General features: G+C 44.1%; 2 protein-coding genes across 4 annotated transcripts in view; both read right to left on the reverse strand.

Moving 5' to 3' along the window:
- Nucleotides 1-1,672: 1,672 nt before the first annotated feature.
- LOC112141853 (protein phosphatase 1 regulatory subunit 3C-B) lies at nucleotides 1,673-5,326 on the reverse strand. Its single transcript, XM_024265020.2, has 3 exons — nucleotides 5,047-5,326; nucleotides 3,501-3,913; nucleotides 1,673-3,372 (listed from the first exon to the last, which is right to left on the reverse strand). Exons 1-3 carry the CDS (start codon nucleotides 5,058-5,060, stop codon nucleotides 2,831-2,833), a joined length of 969 nt encoding a protein of 322 aa, XP_024120788.1. The 5' UTR covers nucleotides 5,061-5,326; the 3' UTR covers nucleotides 1,673-2,830.
- Nucleotides 5,327-6,616: 1,290 nt separating this feature from the next.
- The window catches only part of LOC112141845 (rho GTPase-activating protein SYDE1), a 15,296-nt gene continuing 8,203 nt past the window's right edge, over nucleotides 6,617-13,709 (reverse strand). The window contains exons 7-14 of one of the 3 annotated variants that reach the window (XM_024265013.2): nucleotides 12,624-12,713; nucleotides 12,437-12,525; nucleotides 12,223-12,360; nucleotides 12,012-12,138; nucleotides 10,302-10,477; nucleotides 9,469-9,727; nucleotides 9,115-9,393; nucleotides 6,617-8,262 (exon numbers count right to left, since the gene is read on the reverse strand). In XM_024265013.2, coding sequence (XP_024120781.1) covers nucleotides 8,069-8,262; nucleotides 9,115-9,393; nucleotides 9,469-9,727; nucleotides 10,302-10,477; nucleotides 12,012-12,138; nucleotides 12,223-12,360; nucleotides 12,437-12,525; nucleotides 12,624-12,713 — 1,352 coding nt within the window. In that variant the 3' untranslated portion in view covers nucleotides 6,617-8,068. Of the gene's footprint in view, nucleotides 8,263-9,114; nucleotides 9,394-9,468; nucleotides 9,728-10,301; nucleotides 10,478-12,011; nucleotides 12,139-12,222; nucleotides 12,361-12,436; nucleotides 12,526-12,623; nucleotides 12,726-13,709 lie in introns of all 3 variants that reach the window. The other 2 variants (XM_024265012.2, XM_024265011.2) reach the window with 2 other exon arrangements.

A 13,709-nucleotide genomic window follows, 5' to 3' on the forward strand; every position in this document is an offset into this window, starting at 1 on the left:
CCCCAGATGTGTCAAAGTGATGTTTAGCAACACTAGTGCGTTATAACAGTAAATGGTGCTGATCCCTACAAGGTTTTCACCAGATGTGTTCTTCTGCTCTGGGGCAGCTGTGGTACAATGGCAGACCCCGTATTTGACTTTGTTGTGCTAGTGTGTGAATTGAAACTGTCTCTGAGTGAGGGGCTGAGAAAGGTGTTCCTGATGTTATCCTGAGGATGTTTGGAAACTCTCGTCAGAAATAAAGCAAAAGAAAAATCCACAAAAACCTGGTTTGTCACACAGCAAACTGAACCAGTCAGATTCCAGACTTCTCATAATTTAAGTTGACCACTTTTTTTTATCATGTTTTGCATGATCTAGGGAAATCCATCTGAGCCCAGGATGGAGATCAGGGCCTAAAACGTGCTGGAAGCTGTAATCCGGCTTGATGGTTGCGTAACTTTAATCTGTGAATGAAGCAGCGCCGCTGCTGCTGATGGTTTAAGAGTCAAGGCCTTCTGCCGCCAGAGGATTTGGAGGTTAATTCAGGCAGAGCCGTTCGCTCTGCAGGTTGGACAGAAAGAAGAGTTTGACTTTACCGGATCTGAGGTTCTATTTCAGGATGGAGGGGTCACTCAGCAGGTCAGCTGTGTGCACAAACACAACGAACATCCAGGTATGACGTCAGCCAGGAGGTCCAGAACAAACCTGAGGCTGATGTCTCTGAGGCAGCAGGAAACACTGAGAACGTTTACAAATAGTTAAGGTCAATAATGTCACAATTATTGTGTGTTTACAGAAATCACAACAGAGCAGAGCTGCCACGATTAGTTGGTTAGTCGACGACCATTACATTAGTTGTTGACTATTAAATTGGTCGTCACAACAGTAGATAACTATTGTAATAGTCGACGACTATTACATTTGTTGATCATTATTTTATTGGTCGATTATTGAGTAAGTCGACAACTAATTTGATAGACTATTTAAATAGTTGTCAACTAACTTGTCGTCAATTAAGTCGACAACTATTGACGATTAAATTAGTCAATGACTAATTTAATAGTTGACTACTAATTTAAGTCGCCGACTATTAAGTCGCCGACTAATTTAATGTACTCTTAAAATATTAGTTCTACTGATTCAATAGTTGTCGACTAATTCAGTAGTTAATAGTAATTTAATAGCCGTCGACTATCAAATAAGTCGTCAACTATTAAATTAATAGATTTTAAAAGTCGACGACCAGTTTAATCAATGACTATTAAAATAGTTTTACTAATTTAATAGTCGACTATTGAGTAAGTCGTTGACTATTAAATTAGTAGATTTTAACCGTTGATGACCAGTTTAATTGAGTATTAAAATTGTAGTTCTATTAATTTAATAGTCGTTGAGTAAGTCGACTTTGGAGTTGTCGCTCCAGTTGAGATGTGTGTGTTTTACATGCAGTGTACACATAACCCGACTAATCGAAAAGAATTATTAATGATTCGTTGACTGTTACCTTTTAACGCCGGGGCTCCAGTGTTTACGTTCTTTGATTTACCTCCTTTATTTACCCTTTATTCTCCTACAGAATCTGCTGGAATGATTGTGTTAACGGTTGAAAAGTTACAGTATGTTCGAGATTTTGTGCTTAAGCAGCACCGGCGACGTCTCAGGTGTCAAACGGTTAAAATAATAAAACAACAAGAGTTCAACTTTTATTCTGAAAAGACACAACAGGAACAGTCAGGGTGCTGGCTGACATCACTTCCTGCCTTAGCAGGGCTACAGTGTGACAGATTAATACAGCTTGACATCATCACCGCGATGCTTTGACAGTCATCATTCTGGCTGGGAGAACTAACTGTTAGTCTTGTGGTGCGTTCAGGTTCTGTCGGGCGTAAAACATCTGGGCTACCTCTAAATCTGCCCGGTGACAGGTGATGGCTGCACCTGAATCTCACACTAAAACGATTGCCAGCTCAGCGTTCCGTTGCAGTCTGGACCTTCCAGGTTCAGCGCAACAGAACCAAGTCCAAGTGGACCCTAAACAGCAGCTTTTAAGAACATCAGTAAACAACGCACACAATTAAAATTCTGGAATCTCATGTCAATAAAAAACAGAGGGACCGGACAGAACCGGAACCATTCCTTTAGGAAATCCCAGTTCAGCTTCCGTCCAATCACAGTGTGACTGTGAAGAGACCCGCGGGTCTCTGCTGGAACATGTGACTCATAAAAGCAATAGAAACCCTAAAAACATTGGAAACCAGGCCGGTTCTGACTGGTTCCGAAGGCCCGGGAGCACCACAGCAAGATGGAAGCGACACAAAAGCTTGAGAAAGTGCTCAGTAAAGATATCCACAATCGGAACCAGGACTCTGGGCTTATGCAGCAGAACCAGAAGTGAGGGACTGGTTCTGATCCAGGACTGTCTTCTACATGGATCAGCCGACTAAAACCTGATTTGTCTGGACTCTGATGAAGCCCAAAACCAAAATTCAAACCCAACACGATGAAGTCCTGAGGTCGGGTCAGCCCTACTGGATCTACCGGAACACGGTTAAGGCTTTGAGATTTTTGGAGGTATTAAGGTCTGAAAAGGTTCTGAAGATTAAAAAAGTTCTGTGGATAGTTCTAGAGCTCCCTGGTATCATCTGGGCCAGAACCAGACCCATGAGGGTTCCGTATAGATTCATCTAAGGACGCAAACGTTCAAGATTTAGAGGATCTATTTCAAACACAAAACAGGACCGGTTCTGGGTTCTCATGTCGGGTCAGAATAACCTGTTGGTCTGCATGCAGGTTCTCCAGTGGAACTTGGCTGAACCTTCAGTGGTTCTGTTGCGCTTCTGGACTACCTTCACCAGTAGGGGGAGCCCGTCTCCACATGGTTCCAGCTCAGCCACTCAGAAAAAATTCCTGCTGAGGTTCTGGGACTTCCAAACGGGTCAAACTCTGTTCCATCTCTCTGGACCTCTGGCCTGGGGCTTCCCTCAGAGATCCGCCAGCCTGGTTCTACCAGAACCAGCCGGTAATTGTTTCCCAGGTTGTTATCCCAGAGGATCTGGTCGCCCATCTGGTACCGGATGCAGAACTCCACGTCGCTGGAAGCGCTCTCCGGTACCAGGATGGAGAAGGAGAAGGTATCTGTGTCGGGGCAGCCGTACACGTTGTTCAGGTACCGGCACCGGACGTCCTGGAAGGAGCTCCACGAGTCAAAGGTGATCCGGACCGACACAGACTTCTCAAAGCAGATGTTTTGGACCTGGATGGTACCGGAGAGAAGGCGGTCGTGCACAGAACAGGTCTCCAGACAAACCTGCTGGGCTTTCAGGCGGTTCCGGAGGTCCAGGTAGTTTACAGCCGGTGGCGTGAAGCCCAGAACCAGACTGGAGGCGGGCTCTACAGAATCGAAGAGCAAAAGACAGAAAAACTGGTTACCACCTCAGACGGGTCGATCTGAAGTTCTGCCGGGGCAGCCTGAGACACAAGCCCCGCCCCCATCTGCTACAACACGCTTCTGGACTCACCTTTGACCTCCTGCAGGCTCTGCTTGGCGGCGGCGTCCTCGATCTCCGTCAGCTGGAACTGCAGCTCGGCCAGCAGGTCGTCCTCTGACTCATCAAAGACATGAACGGTGGTCAGCGCCAAACCCCGGGAGTCGGCGAACGCCACCTGCTTCCTCCTCTTCCTCCTTGGCTCCGCCCGGCCGCTCTCTTCTGCTGAAGAAACGGTTCCCGTGGCAACGGCATCACAGCAGCCAGGAGCCAGGCAGGGCCTCAAGGGTCTACAGCACTGTAGCACGGTGTCGGGCAGAAGCATCTGGTTGTCATGGTTACTGAAGTAGGAGCGCAGAGGGGGAGAGCCGGCGAGGCAGATCCTGACGGCCATGTCGACGGGCGCGATGACCGGCACGCCTCCGGGACTCGGAGCGGGGAGGACGCTGAGGACAAACGCAGGAAGCCGTGAGTCAGGCCACACCTGGACCAGGTGTTTGCTCCTATTTGCCACAAACTCCTGGCTCCGCCCCATCCCGATGCAACCACTTGCAGAATAAATAGATCCATGAACGTCCTGGAATCTGAGTCTAAACTGTATTTTTGTTGCAATGCTAATGTTAGCGCCGGGTTGTGAGGGGCTGTAAGCTAGTGGAAGCACATGTAGACAAAGGGATGATGGGAAGTGAGGGCGTCGACGTCGCCCACTGGTTCCAAACAAATGAAGACAATGTAGTCGCCATTTTTCCTGTGTGTCCGTCGCCATGTTGGAACCAGACGTCCCAACTAAGCCGTGACTGGTCTGTCTGTGCTTCTATGGCAACCACTCTGTCCAATCAGGAGTACGGATGTTAGGAGGCCACACCCCTTTCACTGAAAGCGGTTTGACGTTTTAATGAAGGCATCTGATTGGTTAACTTTTGCTACAGCAAAAATATGAAAAAAAAGAAAATTATAAAGATGTTAAAAAAGGGGGAGGGGTCACTCAGTCCAGTTCTCAGTCACTGTCAATCCTTACCAACAGTCCCACCCACAATTCAGTTGTTCATTTCTACTGAACTCCTGCTGCTCTGCAGAAACTATGTCCAAGAAAACAAGTACGGTTTTTAGATTTTGGCTTAAAAAAAAAAAGCATAATTACAATTAAAAGTCCACTGGGAACTATTTGACAACAGATCAAAGTCCTCCTTAACTGCTGTCTGGCCACGTGATCAACCAGCTTCAGGTCAGCAGAGGTCAGGAGGGCTTATGTAAGCAGTTCAGATCACAGATGACCTGAGGTCCAGGTCTGCAGCGTTTCACCTGGAGCTATGTAGGAGACCACCTCGTATTGACCGGAAGTCCCCCCAGATCTTTTCACGACTTCCTGTTTTGTTTCTGTCTGGAGACCCGCAGACGGTCAAAAATAAACTTTTCTGACACTTTAATAGGAAAAGTTCAACAAGGACGTCAATAAAAGCGCACGTGCAGCAGTCCAGTCACGACAAATGAATCGAGTTAAATGTGATGTGGTGATGCGGACGTAATCCCGCAGGTCAGCGCAGCTGTTGCGCAGTTTCAAATGTTCCGAGTTTCTCACCTCGTGCCGCTCATCCGGGGCTTTAGGCGCCAGAAAGCCGCGGAATCCTCCTCGGTCCGACAGGAAACGGCTGCTGGCGGCAGGTTTCGGGGGTTCTGGTCCCACTCTCGCCCTCTTTTCCCGCTGGGTTTTCTGCCATTTTCCACGGAGAGCCACGCGCCGCACGTCCGCGCGGACAGACACGCCCCCCAACAGCCAGGAGATGGATGGAGAGAGAGGGAGCTTCAGCCAATCAGCTCTCGGCACTATCAGCCGCTCACTCTCATCCAAAAGAAGAGCTTGACGTACGGTGGGCGGAGCCTATTTAAACTCAGCCCTCAACGTTGTCTTACAGGCTTAGAGTGTGGGGTCAAATCAGGATGAAAGTCTAGACTGTAAATGAGAATAAATAAATGCCTTTAAGATCGAAAGTACACCTGAAGGAAATATTTACATTTTGATATTTAAAATAAATAAATGAATGTATTTTATATTTGAAAGGAATAAGGAAAAAATGTGTACATTTGATGTGAGTAAAATTTGGATGATGCTCTCACAAGGTTTGGTACAGCATGACCGGTGATTCTAACCTTTGGAAGCAAAACGGCAATCGTGTTCTGGTAGCCAATGGGCTCAAAGCCCCGCCCCCCATAAAATTAGGATCAACTCCAAAAAGGAAAATCTGAATTGAAACTGTAAATTAAGGACTGAAAGTGAAGCTGGAGAGAAACAAACATACAAAACAGCTGCTGAGAGTTATTAAAACTATTTCATATTTAGTAAAAGTTTTAGATTAAAAGGTTTTAAGCTTCAAATGTTGACCCCAGATTAGCCAACCTGCATTTGACTACTTTGAATGGAAGTAAGAAATGAAGTGGAATTAAAAGAAATAATAAAGAACATGAAAATATTGAGCATTAGGGGAAAGTTTACAGCTAAGAACTACCCGTTTTTATCTGTGTTTTAGTGCTTTTAGAACAGGTTTTTGTCTTTGAGATACTCACTGTCAGCATTTACATCCAACACTTTATTAAAATGTTACACAATTTTGAGTGGCAGCTTTATAAACCTGTGGAGGGACTAAACAAAAGGCTTCACTTACTTCATGCCAACTAACTCCAGTTTAGAGCCTTAAAGGGAAATTTAGAAAAGAGCTAAAACAGTTTTTATTGTCTATCTTATTTAAACAATTTTTGACTTTATGAAACACAAATATTTTACATTGTGTGTAGCCAAACGACACCAGTTTGCTTCTGCCAGACAAAACTCGGGGCTAATCCAAAAACAGCTGTTGTGTGTTTCTGTGTTGCCTAAATAGGAGAAATTTATACTTGAAACAAAAACTCATAAAACTTGACCTCTCCTTACCTTTTTTGGATTACAGTTAACAAAAGGAGAACATGCTTTTAGGTTTGTTTTAATCATTCTGAATTGTGTTTTTGAAACACTTTAGTTTTGGTTAATTAAGTACATTGAACCAATTTAATTTAAACTTTTTTAAGTTTTCCCTTTTTCTAAATGAATCTTTTCTCTCATGAATAGGAGCTATAGAGGATTAATACATTGTAAGTGATCTACCTCATGTTCAAAGCGGTGTGTCATAAAAACGTTTTAATAGATATTTGCAGTAATAAAACATACAGACTGTGGTCGCTCCAGCAGGAGCTGTGCTTCAACACTTTGGTTACATTTTCTGCATAGAAACGTCGTCTTCATCAGTACAAAACACAAGTGCTTACTGAGACTGTGCAAAATAAAGTAATACTGTCATAAAAACATCCAGAGCAAAATGAGTCCAGACAATTCTGTGGCTTCAAAGAGTCACAGTTACAAATCCTGTACCATAAAAATACCAAAGATACGCCGAAGCTCACCTCGCTCTGCCACGAACCCGAGAACATTTATGGCACCAGTAGGGGGCAGTCTCACACTGCGGCCCTTCAATTTGGCTTCTGTTTGCTCCGACTGTGCAGCAGCAGAGCAGCGATACCCGCACGTTGACTAAATCTAACATATGGCTTTTTAACAGTGCAATCTGCCACCATAAAAAAAATCTGACACCAGGATCCACAGTGATCCACCAGAATCCACTGATCCACCTGCATCTACTGTTCACTTTGGGATCTTTTTGGATCCTACCTTTGATACTAGAATCCAGTGGGATCTATCTGGGTTTTTCTTTCATAGGATTGATTGCAGCCCAGTAAGATTTTCTGTAATCCACCTGGATTCACTGTGAATTTATTGGGATCCACTGTTCACCTTGGGATCTTTATAGATCCTACCTTTGATACTAGAATCCAATGGGATCTGGGTTTTTTTTCTTCACTAGGATTGATTGCAATCCAGTAAGTTCTTTCTTAATCCACCTGGAATTACTGTGAATCCAGTGGGATCTACTGTTCACTTTGGGATCTTTATGGATCCTACCTTTATACACTAGAATCCAATGGGATCTGTTTTTTCTTCTTTACTTGGATTGATTGCAGCCCAGTAAGATCTTCCACAATCCACCTGATTCACTGTGAATCCATCTACAGGTGTGTAAGAATTCCTCTAAGAATTCCTTTAAGATTCATTCTTTTACCTTGGCATTTACTGAGATCCACATGGATCTACTTTGGTCCAACCAGATCCAACAGAACTTTAAAGTTGTTGTTGGAACAGGATCTATGCGAAGATCCTTCCGGTTCTGGTTTATCCCAGATCTCACTCACAAGCTATTGCTGGATACTTTTTTTTTCCTTTTTGGAAAATGCACCGTTCTCTTCTCGAGAATTGGTTTTGGGTGAGTCCTTTTCAAGATAAATACCCACCAAAAATACAGAACAGGTTCTGGTTGTAGTACCAAACACAAGACCAGACTCTGGCGGAGATCTGGTCAGCTGGTTTTCTTGGAGTACAGATACCTTGCAGTCATCCATGAGGGCACCACTGCAGGAGCCTCTGACCAACCTCCAAAACACTGATCCAAACCAAACTCTAAACCAGCTCTTCCTCTTCTTCTTCCTCTTCTTCTTCCTCTTCTTCTTCCTCTTCTTCTCTACAGGCAGATGTTGATCTGTTTGGCCAGCTCGCGGTCCAGGTCATGGATCAGGGTATCAAAGTCCTTCAAGCTGAGTCGGCAGTTAAACGGAGCATCAAAGTCTAGAAATTCGTCCACATAGAGACTTCCTCGGCCTCCTCCTCCTGAAGACCACACCTCCTTTTGCTCCTCCTCATCTTCTTCTCTGCTGCCTGAAATGATAAAAGCGTAAAGGAGAAGTTATGGAATGTTATTAACCACATGTGTCAAAGTCGAGGCCCGGGGGCCGGATACGGCCCTCCAGATCATTTGATTTTATTGTTATTAATGACCCGATGTTATCTTGAGCTCATCTCTAACTTGTATAATTTTGACAAAATATATTTTTATGAAGAGTAAAACATTGAAAGTTATTTAAGATTTAAGTTGATTTATTCTGGAATATTATTCCTGCCTTTTTACTGTGTGTTATATGTTAAAAAGTTACAGTTTTAAAGTTTTAAAAATGGCCATTCTGGTAGCTTTTTTGGACTATTTTTGATTTACTAAGATTTTTAGGCTGTTTTGGAGTTTAGCTGATATTTCAGCTACATGCTAGCTGTTTTGGCTAAGACTAATTTGGCATTTAGCTAATATTTTAGTTGGCTATCAGCTTCAGCGTTTTCAGCTATCAGCTTCAGCGTTTTCAGCTATCAGCTTCAGCGTTTTCAGCTATCAGCTTCAGTGTTTTCAGCTATCGCCTTCAGCATCATCAGCTATCAGCACTGTCATCTTAAGCAGACAAATTCAGCTCTCTGCATTCACACTAGCATCATCGCGGGTAATGCTACATATCTAGTTCATAATTATGTTTAAAAGTTCCAGTTTCAAAGTTTTTAAAATGTCGTTTTAGAGTGTTCAATAAATGTTTATCCTGTTCAGCCCGCGACCTAAGGTGTGTTTTGGATTTTGGCCCCCTGATGAGTTTGACACCTCCGTTCTACAGCAAACGTTCCGTCCTGAGCCAGTTTTGACCAACATCTTGGTTCATTCAACCCAATGACACTTCTAGAACTCCTGCTTACCTGCGTCACTCTCACTTCCCGCCACCTCGTCATAGTCGGCTTCCTGGCCAAACTGAAGGTTTCGCCCGCAGACGCTCCAGTCCCCGGCATACCGGTTGATGAGAGGCGGGCTCTCCAGCCGGGTCACACCAGCCCGCCCTCGACGGGACACCACCACCTCCTCCTCCTCACGGTTCTGGGGCCGATTTATGACTGGATGCTGGTCCAGAGGATTATGGGAGGAAGCAGGGCAAAAGGGAGGGGAGGGGTTGTCATCTGTTGAAACCTGATGAGCCGGCACTAAAAACAAAGACGTGAGAGGCAGAATGAGACGTCTGCGTTTCTATGGTAACGCGGTGGGGCCTCGTTCCTCACCTGGCCAAAGCTGCAGCAGGTAGTGCAGAGCCTCAATGTGGCGTTTGAAGTCCACCGCGCCGTTCATCTCCTCGCCAGGCCCAAAGCCCTTGCCAGCACCTTTTCCTGCCCTGCCACCCCCTCCCGTCTTCCAGGCCTCCTGGGTCGGGGTGAGTAGCACCGGGCCAAAACACACGGCGAGGTTCTGGTGCGTCATTCTGTTGAAGGAGCTGAAGGACGCCACCAGGCTGAGGTGGTCGAGCAGAAGAGACAATGTGGCCTGAAGAGAATTCACAACATCGGAATTTGTTGGAGAGTGATCAAGATGTTCACGAACTCTGAATTAAATCGACAAAACCTGCATTTCTTGATTTAAACACCACTTTCTAACTTCTAAACATAATCTCCCTCCAGCTGTTGAAATCAGATTCATGATTTTTCATGTCAAACGTCTTCATCAGAGCAGCTTTTGAGGACAAGAAAAAATCTGGAGTTACTTGTGCAGCAGCTCCATAAAGTCTGTAGCAACACTTTCTAAGTTTCAAACTTCAGTGACAGTTGAGAAGTGTGACCGGAGGGATACCTCAGGGTTCAAATCTGGCCCCACTTTTATTATCAGAGTGGACCAGCCTGTGAATTTAGATGGGACTGTCATCAGTCCGTGAAAATGTGTGTAAGACTGTAAAGCGCTTTGAGCCTTAAAGAAGGTTAAAAACACCATAAAGATACAAAGGTAGTTCTCAAAAACAAAAGATGAAGGTCTTTCTCCAGCTGTATGTGAGTCAAAGAACAGACGGACTCAAGAAAGTGGGAAGACTTAAAAATACAGTGAAAACAACTGAGATCATTGGTACCCTCTCTGGGGTGGGAAGGCAGGACAGCAGCGCCACAGTGCTCCGGGACAGTTGGAGATCTGGACTCTCGGGTGCGGACGGTGCTGGTCGGATGGCCATGGCTTCTCTTACCACCTGGTACAGAGTTCTGGTGATGAGAGGAGACGGCAGCTCCCGCAGGTAGTCCTTCAGGATACCTGAGAAAGCAACGGCATGGTCATATATGTACTGAAAGAGTTTCATGTGCCCCAGGAGAGGAAACTAGAGATGCTCATATGTTCAAGAAACTTTGGCACCATGAAGTAAAAGGATTGTACTATCTAAAGTACTATATGCACCTTCAACAGCTGGTTGTAGTATTTCAGTAACAGTGATCCTTAAACTGCTTATATTTACTCAGTGACTAAAGCATCAAACGTTTGAAGTAAAGGAAGTGTTTGATTCAGTGGTAGATGATTTCAGACTTGCTCAGACAAATGGTTGAAGAAGGATCAGCAAGGTACATTTTTGACCTGATGGTGAAGCTAAAGGATCAAATCATTGCATCTATATTGTGAAATATGTCACTGCTCACTTTCTGGAGTCTTTTTGTTTTCCCCTGATGGATTTTAAAACTTCACTCCCTCTGACTGTTAACTGGATGTATGTTGAACCGGGGTTCTGAGTTTGTGTCCATATCAGGTGCTACATTCAGGTGCGGTCTTCGGTCATGGTGTTCCAACACGTTCTCCCAAGTCGTCACATAATGATGTATGGTTAAAGATCCCTCCGCATCAAAAATTAATGTCTTGAGTGTCCCAAACTTGTCATTTTTTTGACGTGTTGGCTGTTCAAATTAAATCTGGGCTCCCCAAGCACCGGCCGTAAACCAGTACCAGGACACGGACCCGATCGCTACCTTAACCCTAGTCCAGGGGTGTCGAACTCAATCTCACAAGAGGCCAAAATCCAAAACACACCTGAGGTCGCGGGCCGAACGGGATAAACATTTATTGAACACTCTAAAACTACATTTTTAAAATGTTAACTTTTTAACATAATGTGTGATATCTGTGATAATGCTAGTGTGAATGCTGTAAGCTGAATTTGGCTGCTGAAGATGCTGAAATTGATAGCTGAAAACACTGAAGCTGATAGCCAGCTAAAATATTAGATAAACTCAACAAAAAAAAAGTAGGTTAGCCAAAAGAGCTAGCATGTAGCTGAACAAATGGCTAAACTTCAAAATATCCTAAAAAAACTGAAAAAGGCCAAAATGATTAAAAACTGCTATTTTATAAATATTAGCCCAGCTCCAAAAACTCCCTAAAAACTAAAAATAAAAGCCTAAATTACCCAAAACAGTTAGCATGGACCTGAAATATCAGCTTAACTTCAAAATAGCCTAAAAAAATCTTAGTTAATGGCAAAATAGTCCAAAAAGCTAACAGAATGCCGATTATTTTTAAACTTTAAAACTGTCATTTTTTGAAACCATAATTATGAACAATAAAAAGGCAGGAATATTTTCCCAGAATAAATTAACTTAAACCTTAAATAACTTTCAATATTTTACTCTCCATAAAAATATATTTTGTCAAAATTATCCAAGTTAGAAATGAGCGTAACGATGAAATAAAATGATCTGGAGGGCCGAATAGAATTACCCAGAGGGGCGGATCCGTTCTTAGCCAAATGCTAATATGTGAGGACTTGGGAATGAGATCAGATGAATCAGATGAATTCCCTGACCTGTGATGACGTTGATGTCCGGGTAGAGGTCTTCTGTCAGACAGACAGCCGAGCTGTTCCTCTCAAACCAGTCTCTGAGCTCCTTCTTCACAGCAGCAGAACCACAGAGTCGGTACAGACCCACCACCTAGCATGCACAGACACCGCGATGACACCATCAGCTCATGAAACAACAACGAAACTGCACGGCCTGCAGTGTCCTGGTCCACACCTTCAGTCCTCGTCGCTCTATCTCTGCAACAGTTTTCTGGATCAGCAGAGGCACTGGAACTGATGATTCCTCTTTCTCCACAAGGTGGTGCAATTCTATCCCAAATACATTGGCTGGGGTTGATGTGTCCCCCATTGGCTACAGACACAGGTGTTTACAACTCTGAGAAAGTCAATCCCTCATCACTGGTATTTGTGGGAGTATTTCTGCGTACCTGAGTGTCCCATTTTTCTTGCAGAGACAGTTTCAGATAAAGTAGTCCTCTGGGCTCCAGCTTCACACAGAGCTGTTGACTACGACTCCCTAAGAGAGAGACACCCTCAGTTTGAATGTCAGTCACACTTCTTTGTAGGAATTATAGTGAAAGTACTGTCAAAAAAACAATATTTAGAGTAATAAACCTTTAAAAAGTGGAGGTATGGAGACTCCTCCCAGACAGCACACTCTGTTTCTGGTTGGACCTCCTGAAGTTGCTGGTTGATGTCCTCCTGCTGCTGGATTAGCTGCGGGAGAGAAAATGAAAACGTTAATTAACATCATATAGATTTGATCATAATCCAGACTACCTCAAGACAACGTTTGCTTGTTTGGTCCAAACAATACTGATTTAAATGAGAGTGTCAGTCATGTTACCTAGAGCTCCATCTGAACAAGTATGAAAAACAAGAAACATGCAGAGGAGGAGAACCTGACAAACGACACTAAGAGACTCCGCCTTAAGCCAAAGATGATTCCCTCGCTCTTCTCTTGATCAGATGTCGGACAGACTGTTCAACCAGCAAAACTTGGATTACCAAACTGAGAACAACCTTTGGTGGGAATCAAAGTGTCATGAACAGTCAGTGACCAACATTGGAGCACAGATCTGACCCCATCATGTAAAGGACTTACTGATCTGAGTTAAAGGACAGTTTCTCTCTTAGTCAAACACGTGTCTATAAAATGTCCGTCCTGAGTGCAAAAGCCTCTTTTCTATTTTATTCTATGTATATTTAGCAGTTACAAGGGAGTACCGGGATACTGGTCTTTGTGTGCCAGTCTCAAGACCAGATAGTCAGACAGGAAGGACATCTGATATAAGACCAAATCCAACTTGAATTTAAACAGAACTTTGCGAGAGACTGAAGGGACTATGGTCTCTGGAAAGGGAGCTTCTTCTCATGTGGGACGTCTTGTAACAGATAACGTTGTTTCTACTTCAGTTGGTATTGAACCTTTGAAGACTGGAGAACTCAGTTGGGTAAGTGTGGGTCTGGCACCCTGGAATTCAGGCTTTGGTTCCTAGTGTGTACAATGAGCTTTATCCAGTGTGGCTCCTCAGGCAAGATCAGGGATAAGCAACTCCAGGCCTCGAGGGCTGCTGTCTGCATGATTTCCAGATATCCAAGCCCTGCTAATGACTGATTACCTGGTTCAGGTGTGTCCAGATAATTAGAACATGCCAGAGCAGGGTTTGTTGGAATACATGCAGGAATGCGGCCCTCGAG

This window comes from Oryzias melastigma, linkage group LG19 (assembly GCF_002922805.2).
Source record: "Oryzias melastigma strain HK-1 linkage group LG19, ASM292280v2, whole genome shotgun sequence".
In the NCBI taxonomy this organism is placed as follows: Eukaryota; Metazoa; Chordata; class Actinopteri; order Beloniformes; family Adrianichthyidae; genus Oryzias; species Oryzias melastigma.